Raw genomic sequence first — 14,394 nt, 5'->3', positions numbered from 1 at the left:
AACATGGCAGATTATGAGGTGGTGCTAGAGGTACTGGGATATCAGAATATTTTTAAATGCTATTAGCTTGATCTCTGATTACAAGTAGAATAAAATGCTTAACTTCAGATCTTTACTTTCACTGTCTGTTGCTTCCCATTCTTTTTTCCCTTCACCCCCCAGTTCCTTTCACCTGGCTGAGGATGTTAAGGCAAACCAAGAAGAATCTTCTGTTTCTTAAAGCTGACAGATCTGTGTCATCTCCATAAGAATGGGAACAACTACTACAAATAACTTGGAGGTGTTACTTTTATTTCAGTCACAATTAGGCTAGGACAGAGCCTTGAGCCATGCCAGTAAATAAACTACAGTAGGCAAAGCTAGCTTTTAAGTAGCTGGTGAAGGCTTTGAACAAATTCAGCCGGGAAAATAACCCTATGTGACCTAAATTTACACCACTGGTGTCCTCATGCTACATCAAGGGCTGTTACAACAAGAAGTCTTGTGTTACGTAGGGTGTGCAGTCAGAGTATAAAGAACTTGCTCACATTCTCCCTTCCCGGCAGGAGATACTCTTGATGAAATAGGGGGTACACTGAGGTAATGTGCTGGAGGCATTAAGATAATGGGACAAATTTGAGTTTGCAGAGGATTTTCAAGGGGCAGTAGTATGTATATTTGGAGTTGTGTGCTACATGATAATAATGTTTTGATAAAAAGCTTTAGAATTAAGAAAATAACATTGCACACTAAGAAGATGCTATTAAGGCACACTGTAGCAGAGATCATCCTATCAGGCAATTGAATAGGTCTTTAATGAGTCAGTTTTTTGCGATGTCCAGCCCTGATCTCTGCCTTCAAGATTACACCAAGGTTTAGGCATAGAAAGCCTATGTAGAGTTATGTAAAAATAAGATCTTGTGTGAGGGAAGGCAAGCCCAGCCTAGTTGCTTGTTGGTGCTGATAAAAAATGGGAAGTATTGTTGTAAGTGCCTGTAGGAGAGGCAGCAGCTCTGCAGACTAGAGTCCTATAGGGTATCAGTAAATGAATCTGGCCTGAAAGTGTTCTGCAAAGCTTTTTGAATTAAGAAGAATGAGTTGGAGCACGGAAAGAGTAGCAGGGGTGGTGTGGTCTGACCTGGTCGGGCTGCTAGCTCTGGCTGCTTCTCTGTAGCCATGGACTCTGCCTGATCTAGGGAATGGCTGGTTCAGTCAGATAATACAGTCTGAAACAGTATCTGTATCTCGCTGTGATTCTCTCTCTCTGGAGATAGCAGGTTAATCCCTTTATTTTAAAAATGGAGGTTTTTCTTGAGCACAGAAATACATAAGCTTGCCCCTCTGTTGTGTTGTGTGGTCATTTCTATGTTGTGTTCCCCCCCCCCCTTAATTATTTATTCATTACTACTTGTAACTAATGAAACAAGCAAAAAACAAAAGCCCACAAGCACCTGAGTGGAGAACATTTCCTTGACACCTCTACTGTGAGAAAATGGGACAAAAATGTCAAATGTTCCCTTTAAAGACTTGTCAGTTTACTTACAGTATTTTTATCACCAATGCAAATTATTTAAGCTGCTAAACTGCCTATAGCTTGGTGTTCCCGAGTTGTTAGCAGTCTTTGTTAATGAGCTTGGTATACTGTTGCTTTGCTTTCTTGTTAAATGTAATTTGGTCCTTTCTCCTTCAAGACTAGGTGGTCTGTTAGAGGAGTTAACTCTTGATGGCTTGTGGTCGTATCAAAGACACCCTTTAAATAAAGATCACCTGCAAAATTAGGCTTGTGCCCACATCCTGACTCTTAACATAGACTTAAATTCAAGATAAATTAGCTTAAAATAAATCTTTGTTTTAAACTAAAAATGCTGGAGTTATTAAAATTGAAAATGGAGGATTTCCATAAATAATATTCACTAGTGTCACTGAAGTGTAAATATATTTCTGAAATAAACTATTCTCTTTTATAGCAAGAAATATGTTTGAACTATCCCTTTGAATGCGTTAGAACTGCTGCAAGGAATGCTGTTTGTGGCAGCCTTCTGCAGTTTAGGCATAGTTTTGCTGAAAATGGTTTAGTTTTTAGTTATAGTATGAGCAAGCAATTTTGCTCTATATTGCTTAGGTTGTTGCCACAGTTTGGTGAGAGCATCTGCAGAGTGGATATTTCTATAACAAGAAAATTAAGCTAGTACTGGAGGGGACAAATTGAGTTTCCTAAACCTCAGTGTTGTAAGGGAGCAGTTGTCACATGAGAGTAAATGTGCCTAACCTCGTACAAAGACAGTGCAATCTAAGAAGTGAATTTCTGCTGCGACAGCCAATATGTTTCTGTCTGTTCATGAACTACCGAATTTTGTTCTCAATTCACCTGGGACTGTTTTACTGCTCCTGTGCATATTGAAATAATTTAATGACACATTAAAATTATTTACCTTGTAAGCATGTATTGACTTGCTTGGAGCATTGAGACTGCTTGTAGTAAAATATAAAGCTAACACAAGCATAGTATCTGCTTGTGGTAATGGTAATACTTGTGGCAGTGGTAATACTACTTCTTTATTTTGTTAATAAGTGTAACTGCCTTATGCAATTTAGCTTAAATGTAGCATTTATGTTACTTAGGGTAAACCTTTTTTGTTGGTATGTGCAGGTATAGGTATTTTGTCTTTGAAGAGCTGAGGCTCAGAGCTTATAGCAGGAATCAGTAGCAAAACTGTAGAATTAAGTGTGCTTGCAAAGGTTATTACTTAGTCTTTTTAAATAAGACTTTTAAATAAGTCTTTTAAATAAGACTTTTAAATTGACTTTACTTAGTTACTTTCTACTCAGTTGATTCTAGTCCTTTATGTGACTCCACAGATGCTACCTTATGTTTCTTTCAATGTGCAGATTTTAGTCTTCTGATATTGAATAGAAAGAATGAGATTTTTTTTTTAATGGCTTAAAACTCCCATACATTATGCTGCTTTTTCTTGTCTTTATTTTTTGTTTGTATTAGAAGTGTTGGTGTGATGATTAAAATGGCAATGCTACTAATGATAAGTATGCTGCAATGCTGACGTGTAATTAAATGCTGGATCCTTCTCATGACCAGCACATTTTCTCACCCTGTACATCTTTGATTGCTCTGGAGTTATTTGAAAACATATGTTATGATAAATCCATTCTCTCCTTGGCTGTTACAGCTCTGCTGAGTCTTAAAATTATTTCCTGCTAAACATTTATTTTCTGTGCTTATATACGTTCCATGCTAGCAAATCCTTTTATAAGTAATTCAATGTGATTATTCAGAAAAAGCAAGTCTTCATCCTTGTGTCTCTTCTCCTAGGCACGCCATACGTTTGGGTCAAAGAGAATCATATCCAAGCAATCATAACTCTCAATTAAATATCTTACTGCAGGTTAATACGGTTTTTCTTTTCTTATGCAAGAGCAGGATGAGTGGTTTAATACTGTCAGTGCAATATGAGGAGTAAATGTCTAAATCTTGGGTATATTCTAGTTCTTCGGTGGTTCTCAATATGCTGTTTGATTGCAAAACCGGCAGTAAGATGTTGTACAAGAAGTCCAACATCTATCTGCCAAAGGAGAGTATTATGACAGTAGGCCAGTCTTAGTTACTGCCTCAGAAAGAGAGCAGAAAGAACTGTTATGACTACTCAATGCAAAATAAAACCAAGCTATTTTCACACCCTTGGGTACCATCAGTAATCTTGAAAGTTTACACTGTTTAACGTGTATGAGTGGTATGTCCAAGTCTTGCTTGCATTAATTAGATTCTATTTATACTTTGATTTTTTTCTTCTTTAGTATAATGCTTCACCACAGCAGCAGAGAGATATAATAAAGAGTAGGAGTCTGGACAGGAGGCTACAAGAACCAATAGTTTTAACAAAATGGAGACACAGCACAATTGTGTTGGACACCAATGATAAGGTAGGAGTATGTTAAACAGCATACTGGAATGCTAACTGTTTCTGATGTGTGAAGTATTTCATCTTACAGAAATGAGTATGCATGAATTACTTACAGCTCATTTTTCTTATTCTGTTGTATCATGTATAGCATTCAGTGAAACCAAGTTCAATAACTTCAGTACTGTAACTGTGACCAGTAACTCATTTCTCATTATCCTTGAAGTATTTCAACTCATGTTAGGCCAGCATTTGGCATGTAAAGATGTTTTGCTTATAACTGGAGATGTACTAATTCAGTTCCGGCTATGTAGTGTAATTAGGGTTTGAATTTAAGAATTATGGCTCTAGGTGAGGTATAGTGGTATTTCATGCCTGAATGTTGCAATTGTAGGAAACACCAAGTAGGAATACACTTAAAAGATTGCAGATGAATAATTGAAATATTCATATAATTGAAATAAAATAGCACTTGCTAAAGTAAAAACTGTCTTAAAATTGTATGTAGTAGTATTGCATAGTGGATGTATCCTTTGAATGGCCATTCCATTGATCTCCACTGTAATATTCCAAGGATTGGGGAAAAAGCTGTGAGTGATTACAGCAGGGCTGTAGTATTGTTATTGAAGGACAGAGGACTGTACTGAAAGTGCTTGAAGTGCTTGTCTTTGATCCTGTCCAGAACTGAGCTGGTGTTTAGTCTGAAAAGAGCTGTGAGTCAGTAACAACAAAAGTTGTTGATAGTCTGGTTTGGGCTGTATAGTAACAGATGCTTTTTGGCCCAACAAGGGGACAGAGCCTCTCCCTTCCTATCCTTCTGCTTGTCTCTCTCTGGTTGGATTTTTGTCCTGTCTGTTTTTCCTAGTGCTGAGACATCCTTCCTGTGGATGAGGAGAGGTGATGAGAGGAACTGAAACAGTGTTGTAGGGTGGTGACTTGCTGCTTTCTGTAACTTAGCAGCAGTCAGCCACAAGATTCATTGAAACTGACGTACTTTGTAATGCTGAAATACTAGCACAGGCTACTCCAAATGAGATACCAGAAAACGGCATTGTAAGCTCTCTTTTTCTAAAGATATAGGGAAAAATGAAATTAATGTAGATTTGGGAGTATGGAAAAAAGCTTATAAGTGGGCCTGTGTAATCGCAGATATTGAAGACAAACTTAAATGGACGAAACACAGTAGTTGTAATGAAAATGGATCTGCTGTCCAGAATGTTACTCGCCCGTCCTGTTGTTTCTGGTATGTTTTAATGATTTTCCCTGTTAAAATGAAGTATAGGAGTCATGAGTTGCCTTAGTTCCTTGGAATAGGATTTGTTTGATTTGATCTTAAGCTTTTGAGCTGTCAGTATCGAATGTATCATCTGTGATGCTGAGGAGGCAGTGGGCTGTGCTAGGATGCAGACTTTGCACCTGTATGCATGAGTTTAGACTGAGTGATTCTGAGGTACCTCTACTGCTCCATTCCCCTCCCTACTCCTACTCCTTACACATTATGTACAGTGTGGGTTGTGACACTGCATGAGAGATATGAAACAGAGTTAGCAGACAGAGTCCTGATAAATTAAAGCTGAGTGGACACTTCTGGCCTCATGTGCAGCTTGCACTTCACAGCTATGAACCATTTGGTTGGAGGAAGCTTAAAGTTTTTGCCTTGCTATCTTGTTTGGTTTTTTGGCATAAGATTTCCTTCTGTTCTGGAATAACCTTTGTGTGGTGCTGCATGGAGTGAAGAAGCTCTTGTAAAACATTGAATCAATGGAGTTGTTTACTTTTCTTCAACCCTAATAGCAAGACCTGAAATGTGAAGGAAACATGGAAGTGTACAAATGCCTAGTGTAATAACCAAAAGAAAACTGTATATATGAGCCACATTTGTAAGGTTCAAGTCAGTTGCTTAGAGTTTCTTTAACAGCTTTAAAATGTGCAGGCAGCAGTTTGGGTTTTTTTGGTTTGTGTTTTTTTAATGGTAAGGAGACCATTTGGTTCATATTAAGCACAATGTCAGTGCTTTGAGAAAATTAAAAATGAGTAGTGGAGCAATAAGCTAGTGTTGTGTGAAAAGAAAATTTTTTTAGTGCATTGATGCACCTGTTTACTACCGCTGGCAGGCACACTGCTATGTATTTTCATTTAAATTAAGAAAGGGAATAGTGCATGACTACAAATACTGGATTTCTTGCTCCAGAGTTTCTTAGTGTATGGAAGGTATCTGAAATTCAGAATGGAATAGAAGAAAAACAACTATTATTTGGCTGGATAGGTACATCAACCCCAGCTTTTTAGCTGACTCCTAGGGAAACTATTTTGTTCTTTATTTGTTTTTTTCTGGAAAGACAACACAACTCAATTCTATGAAAACAGGCCAGTCAAAAGAGTGCTTGAAATTTGTTGAAGTAAAAGTATGGGCTGCCATGGCTGACAGCAATTTGAAAATGGCAAATGTACTTGTTAATTGTTTATTGACAGTGGCATATACCTGTATAAAGCCATGATCTGAAAAATTTGGTAAGCAGAGGAAAAAAAATCCCTTCCTGTGAGGGACAATGTTGATCTCCTTAATTTGAAGGTTTTTTTTCCTTTCCACTACAGCCATCTGAAAATATGGAACATTTAGGCAGTTAGGATTTCTTATGTTCGCTATTATGCTACTAAAAGGACTAGTGGGCCACTTTTGTAGGTAGATTTACAAGTGAATTTTAAAGCAGGGGCGTGCAGAGTGTTATGTAATGCTGGAAAAGCAAATTGATATTGGGACTGCTATCGAGGGAATTGAAAATAGGGAGAGGGAAGAAATGTGCTAGCACAGACAGAAAACAAGTGATGTGTTTCTTCTGTTTGAAATTCTTTACCAGATTTCCAAGCAGTGCTTTTGTGCAGTGCAATCATCACTTGAAAGGAAATGCACATGCCTTTTTTGTACGGAAATACAGTTTCAAATAGGCAATTTTTCTAGTTTTCAGAGATTCAGTATTTTCTGGTCTGTAGGTAAAGTCTAGTTTAAAACAAAAACTTGAGTCTCTAGAATTTTTGCTTAATTGCTTAGGAAGGCTTAATTGTAAGGAAGGTAATGATCCTGACTTACAAAAATTAATATAGCATTTCTACATCTGGAAGAATTTATGGTACTAATCTTGTATTTACTAATCACAGAGATGTGTTCTTTAAAATCTTGGTATTTATTATGTGATGCCCTGTAATAAGTTAGTTTTACAGAGGTACTTCATAATTCGATAGCAACGTTCTACAAAAAAACTGCCCCTTAATAGGGATGAAAGCTTTGCTGTAAGCTGATACAGCATGTATTAACATTTTTTTCAAATGGATATGTGGTAATTAACCCAGTTTGAGTTTTATCTGTAAATCTTGTAAGAACACTGTTGAGTAAGCTGGTTTATAATATAGCTCTTGAGAGTATCATGAATACCTAAAAAGTACATTCTTTTTGGTGTGTGTATGTGTGTAAAGAGAGAAAAAACATCTTTAGGGTTAAAATTATATTGTAAGACTGATAATAATTTGTTGCCTGTTTGCATTTTATAGGAATCATCATCTGCTTCTAAAACCAGTTTTCCTGAAAATGAGTCCTCTCCTTCTTCACCAAAGCATCAAGCCACAGTCAGTATGCTAAGTGTTTAAATAGATAAGTAGATGTTGTAGAAAGTGGGCTGTTCATGATTAGATAATTGAGGGTAAGCCTGCTTATTATTGAGAAAAATAATGGGATAAGACTGTTTGAAGGCTTTAAATTTTAAAAGGAATGCATTGTATCCAACTGTGCTTTCAGAAGAAATGTAGATGTCTTTGGCTTAAGTACAGGTTGTTGACAGGAGGTTAAGTTAAAAATTCACGATGGAATAATGTTATGTGAGATTATGGAGAACTCTGTTTACTTCCTTAAACGTCATGTCTGTTCCTAGCAACTGGGATGGTAAAATCAGAAACAAACTCCCTCTCTCCACAGAATCTCTTACTGTCAGTAGACAGTAATAGTTTGTAGTATTTGATATCTTTACTTTTAACTTGTATTTATCTCCTTGAAAAAGAATAGAGGACCTGGCATAAACAAACTGTGTATTTTTGATTTAGCGGAATAACTACTGGGAGGAAGACTCAAGCTTGTTAAATGCATAATGAATATTCGACAAAATTTTGCTTCGGTTTCCTTTGAATGTGATCATTGCTTTTTAAACAGTGGGAAATAATTTTAAAAAATGAATTTTTAATGTTTTTTAAATTCTCAAAGTTTTTATTACTGTAGCATTGAAATAGGTGAAATATTTTAGCAGCTGTATTGTAGCTGGCTCAGGGCATTAGAGGCAGAACTTCTGTTTCATTCTTGCTCTGCATGCAGAGGAATGATTCTCTGGCTTATTCACGCTGATCCATTCTTACAAATCTTCAAACAGTTTTCCATGGCAAACATTATTTATTAAGCAAGCGTAGTTGATAGTCTTACACAACAAACGAGTATTGCTGGATATATTCTAATTTCTTTAAAGGTGGCTCAGACCTTGCATTTTTTAAAATGCATTTTGTAGAAGTGTGCTTTAGCTGTCCCCTGGGACTTAAATATTACAAAGAAAGTTGGTGAATTTTTGTGTATTTTGATCCTTACCCTGCTTCCCCCTTCCTCTTCCCCATTTACATTAGTTTTCCCATTAGTACCCCCTAGTGTTGCTTATAAGTAGGGCTTTATGATACTTTTTCCGAATAATTATTCTTTGGAGCATTCCCACCAGTTCCACCATGAGTCATTTATTGAAATTGAAATTTATTTGAGAAAGTGGGCATGGGTTGCTCAGTCACTGTGAAAGATGATTAAGAGCCATTCCACTTACTGAAGCCAAAGGGTACAGTGCTTAAGGCTGTTAGTGGTGGTCTGTATGGGACACAGATAAAGTGATTTAAAGAACGGGCTAATTTATTATTTTTTTTGCAGGAGTTTCCTTTTTATCCTAGAATATTTTTCAAACATTCCTTTGTATTTTCTTTAGTGCTGAACTTAACAGTCTAACGTTTACAGTTGGACTTGATGACCTTAAAGCTCTTTTCCAACTGAAATGCTTCTGTGATTCTGTGATTTATATTGTTTTTTGCGTAGAAATAGAAATATTGAACTAGAAATATTTGCTCCAAATATCTGCAACTTGCAAACACCTTTCCTGTTCAGCAGTGTTCTTTTTCCACCATTCACTGACTGATGTCCAGATTTGTACAGAGGCAAACCAACATAAATTATTTTCACTAAGAAGACATAACTAAGTAGTTTAAAATTCTAACATTTTTCTTGAGGATAGGAAAAAATAGGGCATCAAAGAAATGTTTCACTTAGTCTGTTTTTGAAATGAATATATTAATATTTTTATGCATTTCAACTATGTTTTACTTAGAATATGCAATTATGTTAAAAGAGCTTGGAAGAATTTTGTCAGAGAATTTGGGCTGTCATCCATCTCCCTTTTTAGTTCAGGACACAAGCACAAATCATTGGAAATTTGTTTAAAATTTCCACTGTCTAGTACCACAAATTATTTAGTTTGGCTTGTCCAATGAACCTAGGCCTTGAAGAAAGAGAAGTTTTTACCTTTTGAGTGGTAAAAACTTTCCCAGAGGAATTTTGGTTTTGCTCATCTCTGTGTATTTAGATATACTTAAGACAGTTTCTTGAAGTTATAACATGGGCAGAGATGGCTGATTCCAGAAGTTGATTATTTGGGGGACTGAGTTCAGTTCAGTGATGGCAACAGAAGCAGATTTTCTTTTATATTTGTTAAGTCTTACTCTGTCTTACAGGGTCAAGAGAAATATGGATTATTGAATGTGACAAAAATTACAGAAAATGGGAAGAAAGTTCGGTAAGTCTGGGACTTATAGAAGTACACGTGCATAAGGGTTTGTGTAAGGCACCTGACTTTTGTATTAGGACAGCGTGCTAAGTTTTGCAATATCTTACTTTTTGCCTGAATTTGTCTTAGATGTTTTCCTGTAAGACACAGTGTTGCCTTATCCCAAAATATGTTGCTCCCAGTAAGCTAAAGATGATGGACTTTAGAGAGCCAGAAGTTCATGTATGCCAGAGCTTTGTACAGGGCAGTCATTTCATGAAGGTGTACTAATGAGACACATCTTTTTAAAATGGAATTGATTTATTTCTATAAGAGAAAATCTGGTTAATAGGTTATTGCCTGTCTTTTTCCTTGGACAAAATCAGTGTAAGAGGGGTTTTCAGACTTTAATTTAATCTACTTCAATTTCTAAGAAGTGTACATGTCATGTGCTCCCTAATTCTTCCTTCACTCTACTTGTGAAGAGTTTGAAGCAGGATGTATCACTCAGTGTTGGTCTCCCTTAAGGTGATGAATGACCTCATTTCTAATTTTCTTTCTCTGCTTCACAGGCAGGCTTTTACATTATAAGTCATAATGTATAATCAAGTAATAATGTCTAACTTAGATTTCTAGTGTTCTGTGAAGAGTCAGTGTTGAATTCTGCATGTGTTGCACATGTTCAGATTTAATTTAGTTTTGCTTTTCCACTTTTCATTTTTAAATTGACTCTTCTAAAACTAAAACTGTGTTGTGTCTAGTTCAGTGTTTCCCAGACTTTTGATACATGAAACATACTTTTCCTCAGGATTAAATAGTCAGTACCCAGCTGATCTTCCAGAGCCACCCTGACCTAGTTCAGTGCAGCCAGGCAGCGCATCTGACTCCCATTTTGGTTCCGAAGAGCTCGGTAGGAAAGGGTGGGCAGTGGCTTGTGTAAGCCACTGCTGGTGCGGTATACTCTCACTGCTTCTGTTTCATCTGTTGGATCACTGATCTGGACTCCTGGTCTGTTGTACAGAAAGATGCATCATGGCCATTCTGTTACTTTGAGAGCTGCTAAGTAATAATTCATGTTTGGGCAGTGGGAATAGATTGTCAGAGCTTGTCAAGATTTTTATTTTTTTAACCTCAGGAGGACAGGTACTCTGGCATTAAAGCAAATAGTTAGACAGTTGGAACAACTAATTTGTTCTTTTTCTGCACTTTTTACATGTGTAGCAAATACGTTATTGCCAATGAGCTTATTAAACATGGGAAACTTGCCTCCCAATTAGAGATGATCAATCAAGTTCAGAATTATGAAGTACATTTGCATAATCTGCTAAGTACACAATAGGCTGAGCATTCTAGATTAGTCCCTTTGAAATTATAACTGTATGGTGTTCCTCCTCATGAAGTGCTTCCACTACTAATTACCTTTGTTTGATTCAGACTTTGATGGTCAGGCTGGGACTGCTAACATATGTTCCTTTCAACAAATACGATAGCAATTAAGACTTACTGATGGCACTAATGATGGTATATATGGTTAAGTATATTAACATAAAGGTCAGCCGGGGAACAGTGATCGGCAGTTTAAATATCTGCTTTCAAATTCAATTTATCTCATATTTGTTTACCATATTTACAGAAAGAATTGGATGTCGGCATGGGCAGTGTTACAAGGTTCATCAGTGCTGTTCACTAAAACCCAAGGAAGTGGAACTGGCTGGGTAAGCTCAGGAATAACCTCCACCCTCATTTAAGTGTAAAGCACAATAAATTGAGACCCTTTTATTTTTAGGGCGTAAATATTTGATATGCACGTATAATTTAGAAAAAAAGTGTAAGTTAGCAAGAAAATAGTTTAGTGTAACAATTACGCAATTATGATTGCATAAGAAGAAAACCAGTTGTACTTTGTTATATTTCAGAAATGTTTTTATATTTGATAAGTAAGAAACTGATAAAGAGGTATTCAGATGCCCTGTAAGCTTGGAAGTTTTGCTCCAGGCAAAATATTTTTGTGTTCCTTACACTGTGTTTGTCTAAACAGTTTGTTTATTTTACCGTTCTTTGATATTTTTTTGTAAACTATAGGTCATTTTGAATGTGATACATGCAATAAGGAAAATAGTCTGACACTTGGCTTGTTGTGTTGAACTATTTGAATAATCTAGTATTGTTGTCTTGTTTAGTCTTTGCCTTGCTAGTTTCCCTGTTTTGTTTTATATCTGCCTAGTGCATGAGAAATATTTATATCTATTTTGATGTCTGATGAAGACCTAAAGAGAAACATCACACTGAAGATGATGATTATTCACTTCTGATATCATATCTAGTTTAATAGCACTATCATTAAATTTGCTATATTTATCCAGCTGCATTCCTGTATTAATAGGTATAAAAATGGTTCTTTAGCTATGGCTTACTTACCTACTTTTGGAGGTCTTGCATTAAACTGTGGATCTCCTATAATAGCTAAAAAGAGGTCAGATTCAGTATTCCTTATTCTAGTGTATTATCATGCAAATTTCAGCAAAATTTTGTCTTATGTATCTGTCCTATCTTGCTGTGCTTTGCTGATCTTTCTGCTTGGCTCATTTTCTCCTGCTGCGCTTTCTTTTGGGTAGTGAATCAGTATTGACAGTTCTTTTCTAGACATTGTGTCCATTTCAGAGCTCCAAACACCATTTTTTCCACTTCTATTGCTATAGAAGGGGTGGTTGGAAAAAATGGGTAAGGATGGATAAATAACATTTGGGGTAGAAGAGAACAGAAAGAGTAAAATTGGGCAAGATGGTCAAGCAGAAGGAACAGAGAAAGAAGGTAAAAGAATAAAAATTGAAGAAATGAGATGAGGTAAATCACTGTCTGGTAGGAAGAAGGAAGTGACTGAGGAGATCTGCCCACACCAAATAGCGTGGAAGGACGTAGGAACATGTATATATATGAAGTTACTGGCTTTCCCACCTGTAAACATTGGGACACTAGCTAAATAAAATTACCATTATTCATCAGTGAGAAAAATATTACCAATAAGAAAATGAACAGGACTTGTGATTTTTTTTTTTTTTTTCCTGTATGCGTGTAACGTTTTTGACAAAGTATGTAGAAGAAATGTTGAAGAACCTTAAAAGGTGAGCTTTGAAGCAGGGAGTTTGGAAGGTTTTAAAACTCATTCCCTTGCCTTCCTGTATGCCCTTCAGTCATTGTCTATTGTTTAGTCATGTTCAATTTCATCACCCTACCTTATAAAATGGAAAATTCCTTGTCATTCTGAGGTGAGCATTGACATTTAGTCTCAATGCACGAAGGATACTATTACTTTTGCAGTACAATAATACTAATGATGGAAGCTGATAGTTGCTGCAGTTCACTTTTGTAGCTAAGGATCCAAAAACATTAGTTTTGTAGGTATAAATGTTTGGAAAGTAAAACGTCTCACCTGAGTAACTAATTCAAAAAAACTCTATTACAGGTGCTAATACTCTTAATCCAAATGTAGCTGTAGATAAAAACGTTATTTCAACTGTATGTTGATATCAAAGCACACAGTGCTAAACTTAAGATACTGTTCATGAATGTATGATACTGTTATGAATAAATGTATGCCCAAAAGAGTTGTCCATAAAAGATAATCATGCAGCTCTGCTTATTGTGTAGGGTTACTAGTATAAATTGTGTTACACCTTCCAAATACAGTCATTTGGTGGAAAAAAAAAAGCATCAATTCTTTTGACAATTTAAGTGAAGAGGTATACCATAATCACAGTATTTCTGTGCAGCACTGTCAGGTGTGCATGCTGTCAAGTATTGGAGTAGGCTTAGCAAAATAAGTATCAACGGTATGTATGGAATAAAGTGAAACTGGGAATCTTAAGGGAGAATCTCTATCAGGACCTTTGTGGTTTATACCTGTATATTCGCAGTTGGCTTTAAATGTGTAATTGAATATTCAGTGCACACACACTTTTTGCTCTCTGAATTTTTTTTTTGGAAGATGTTAAAAATTCCACCTCGCCTCTCAAACCTTAATCTGTGTCAATATTTTACTAAGGTGAAGTCAAGTCTTACAGACTGACATATGATGAAAATTACAGTTCTTCTTATGAGAACAATATTTGTTTAGCACTCATCTAGTGATTGATATAACCATATCATTTTTTGTGTATTGTTTTGTGATTTCATCACTTCTCTTCCTTTTTCTCATCAAGTCATTTTGCCAAGGGAGCTCAATTCCTGAGCTCTTGCTCTCGCTGCTTTCTTCTTGGAAAAATGCTCTCAGTCGTCGACCTGCTGTCGCCTATGTAAACTCTGACCAAGTTTCAGCTATCACTGTATGTGTTCTTGTTGCATGCCTCTTGTCACTGTAAGGCTATTTGCCACTAATCTTGAAAGTAGATGTGAATTTTTCCAAAGCTTAAGTTTTGTCACTTCATATAACACCTTGTGTATCCCATTTTCTGTTTTCTGAAGGTCATCCAACGTGAGAATTAACAGAAGTGTATTGTGATAATTCTGTAATTGTTCTAATGGAGCAAAGTGGAGAGAATATCTGGTTCATGGGTACCAGAATTCTAATCATAAATTTGCATACTGTTTGGACCACTAGTGTCTTGACTAATAAATAGCATGATATGTCAATTTTTTAACAGATATTTTACGTCTAATTCTTTCTAACACAA

General features: G+C 36.2%; 1 protein-coding gene across 7 annotated transcripts in view; it reads left to right on the top strand.

The window, feature by feature from the left end:
• Window positions 1-14,394, top strand: part of ARHGAP12 (Rho GTPase activating protein 12) — a 74,253-nt gene that overhangs the window by 42,282 nt on the left and 17,577 nt on the right. For 4 of the 7 annotated variants that reach the window (XM_054058684.1, XM_054058681.1, XM_054058679.1 and 1 more), the window contains 5 exons: window positions 3,790-3,915; window positions 7,440-7,514; window positions 9,693-9,754; window positions 11,358-11,439; window positions 13,924-14,046. In XM_054058684.1, coding sequence (XP_053914659.1) covers window positions 3,790-3,915; window positions 7,440-7,514; window positions 9,693-9,754; window positions 11,358-11,439; window positions 13,924-14,046 — 468 coding nt within the window. The remainder of the gene's footprint in view (window positions 1-3,789; window positions 3,916-7,439; window positions 7,515-9,692; window positions 9,755-11,357; window positions 11,440-13,923; window positions 14,047-14,394) is intronic. The other 3 variants (XM_054058685.1, XM_054058683.1, XM_054058682.1) reach the window with 1 other exon arrangement.

This window comes from Cuculus canorus, chromosome 2 (assembly GCF_017976375.1).
Source record: "Cuculus canorus isolate bCucCan1 chromosome 2, bCucCan1.pri, whole genome shotgun sequence".
Classification (NCBI taxonomy): domain Eukaryota; kingdom Metazoa; phylum Chordata; class Aves; order Cuculiformes; family Cuculidae; genus Cuculus; species Cuculus canorus.
Note: the sequence above shows the minus strand (reverse complement) of the source record. Positions and strands in the feature narration are given on the sequence as shown.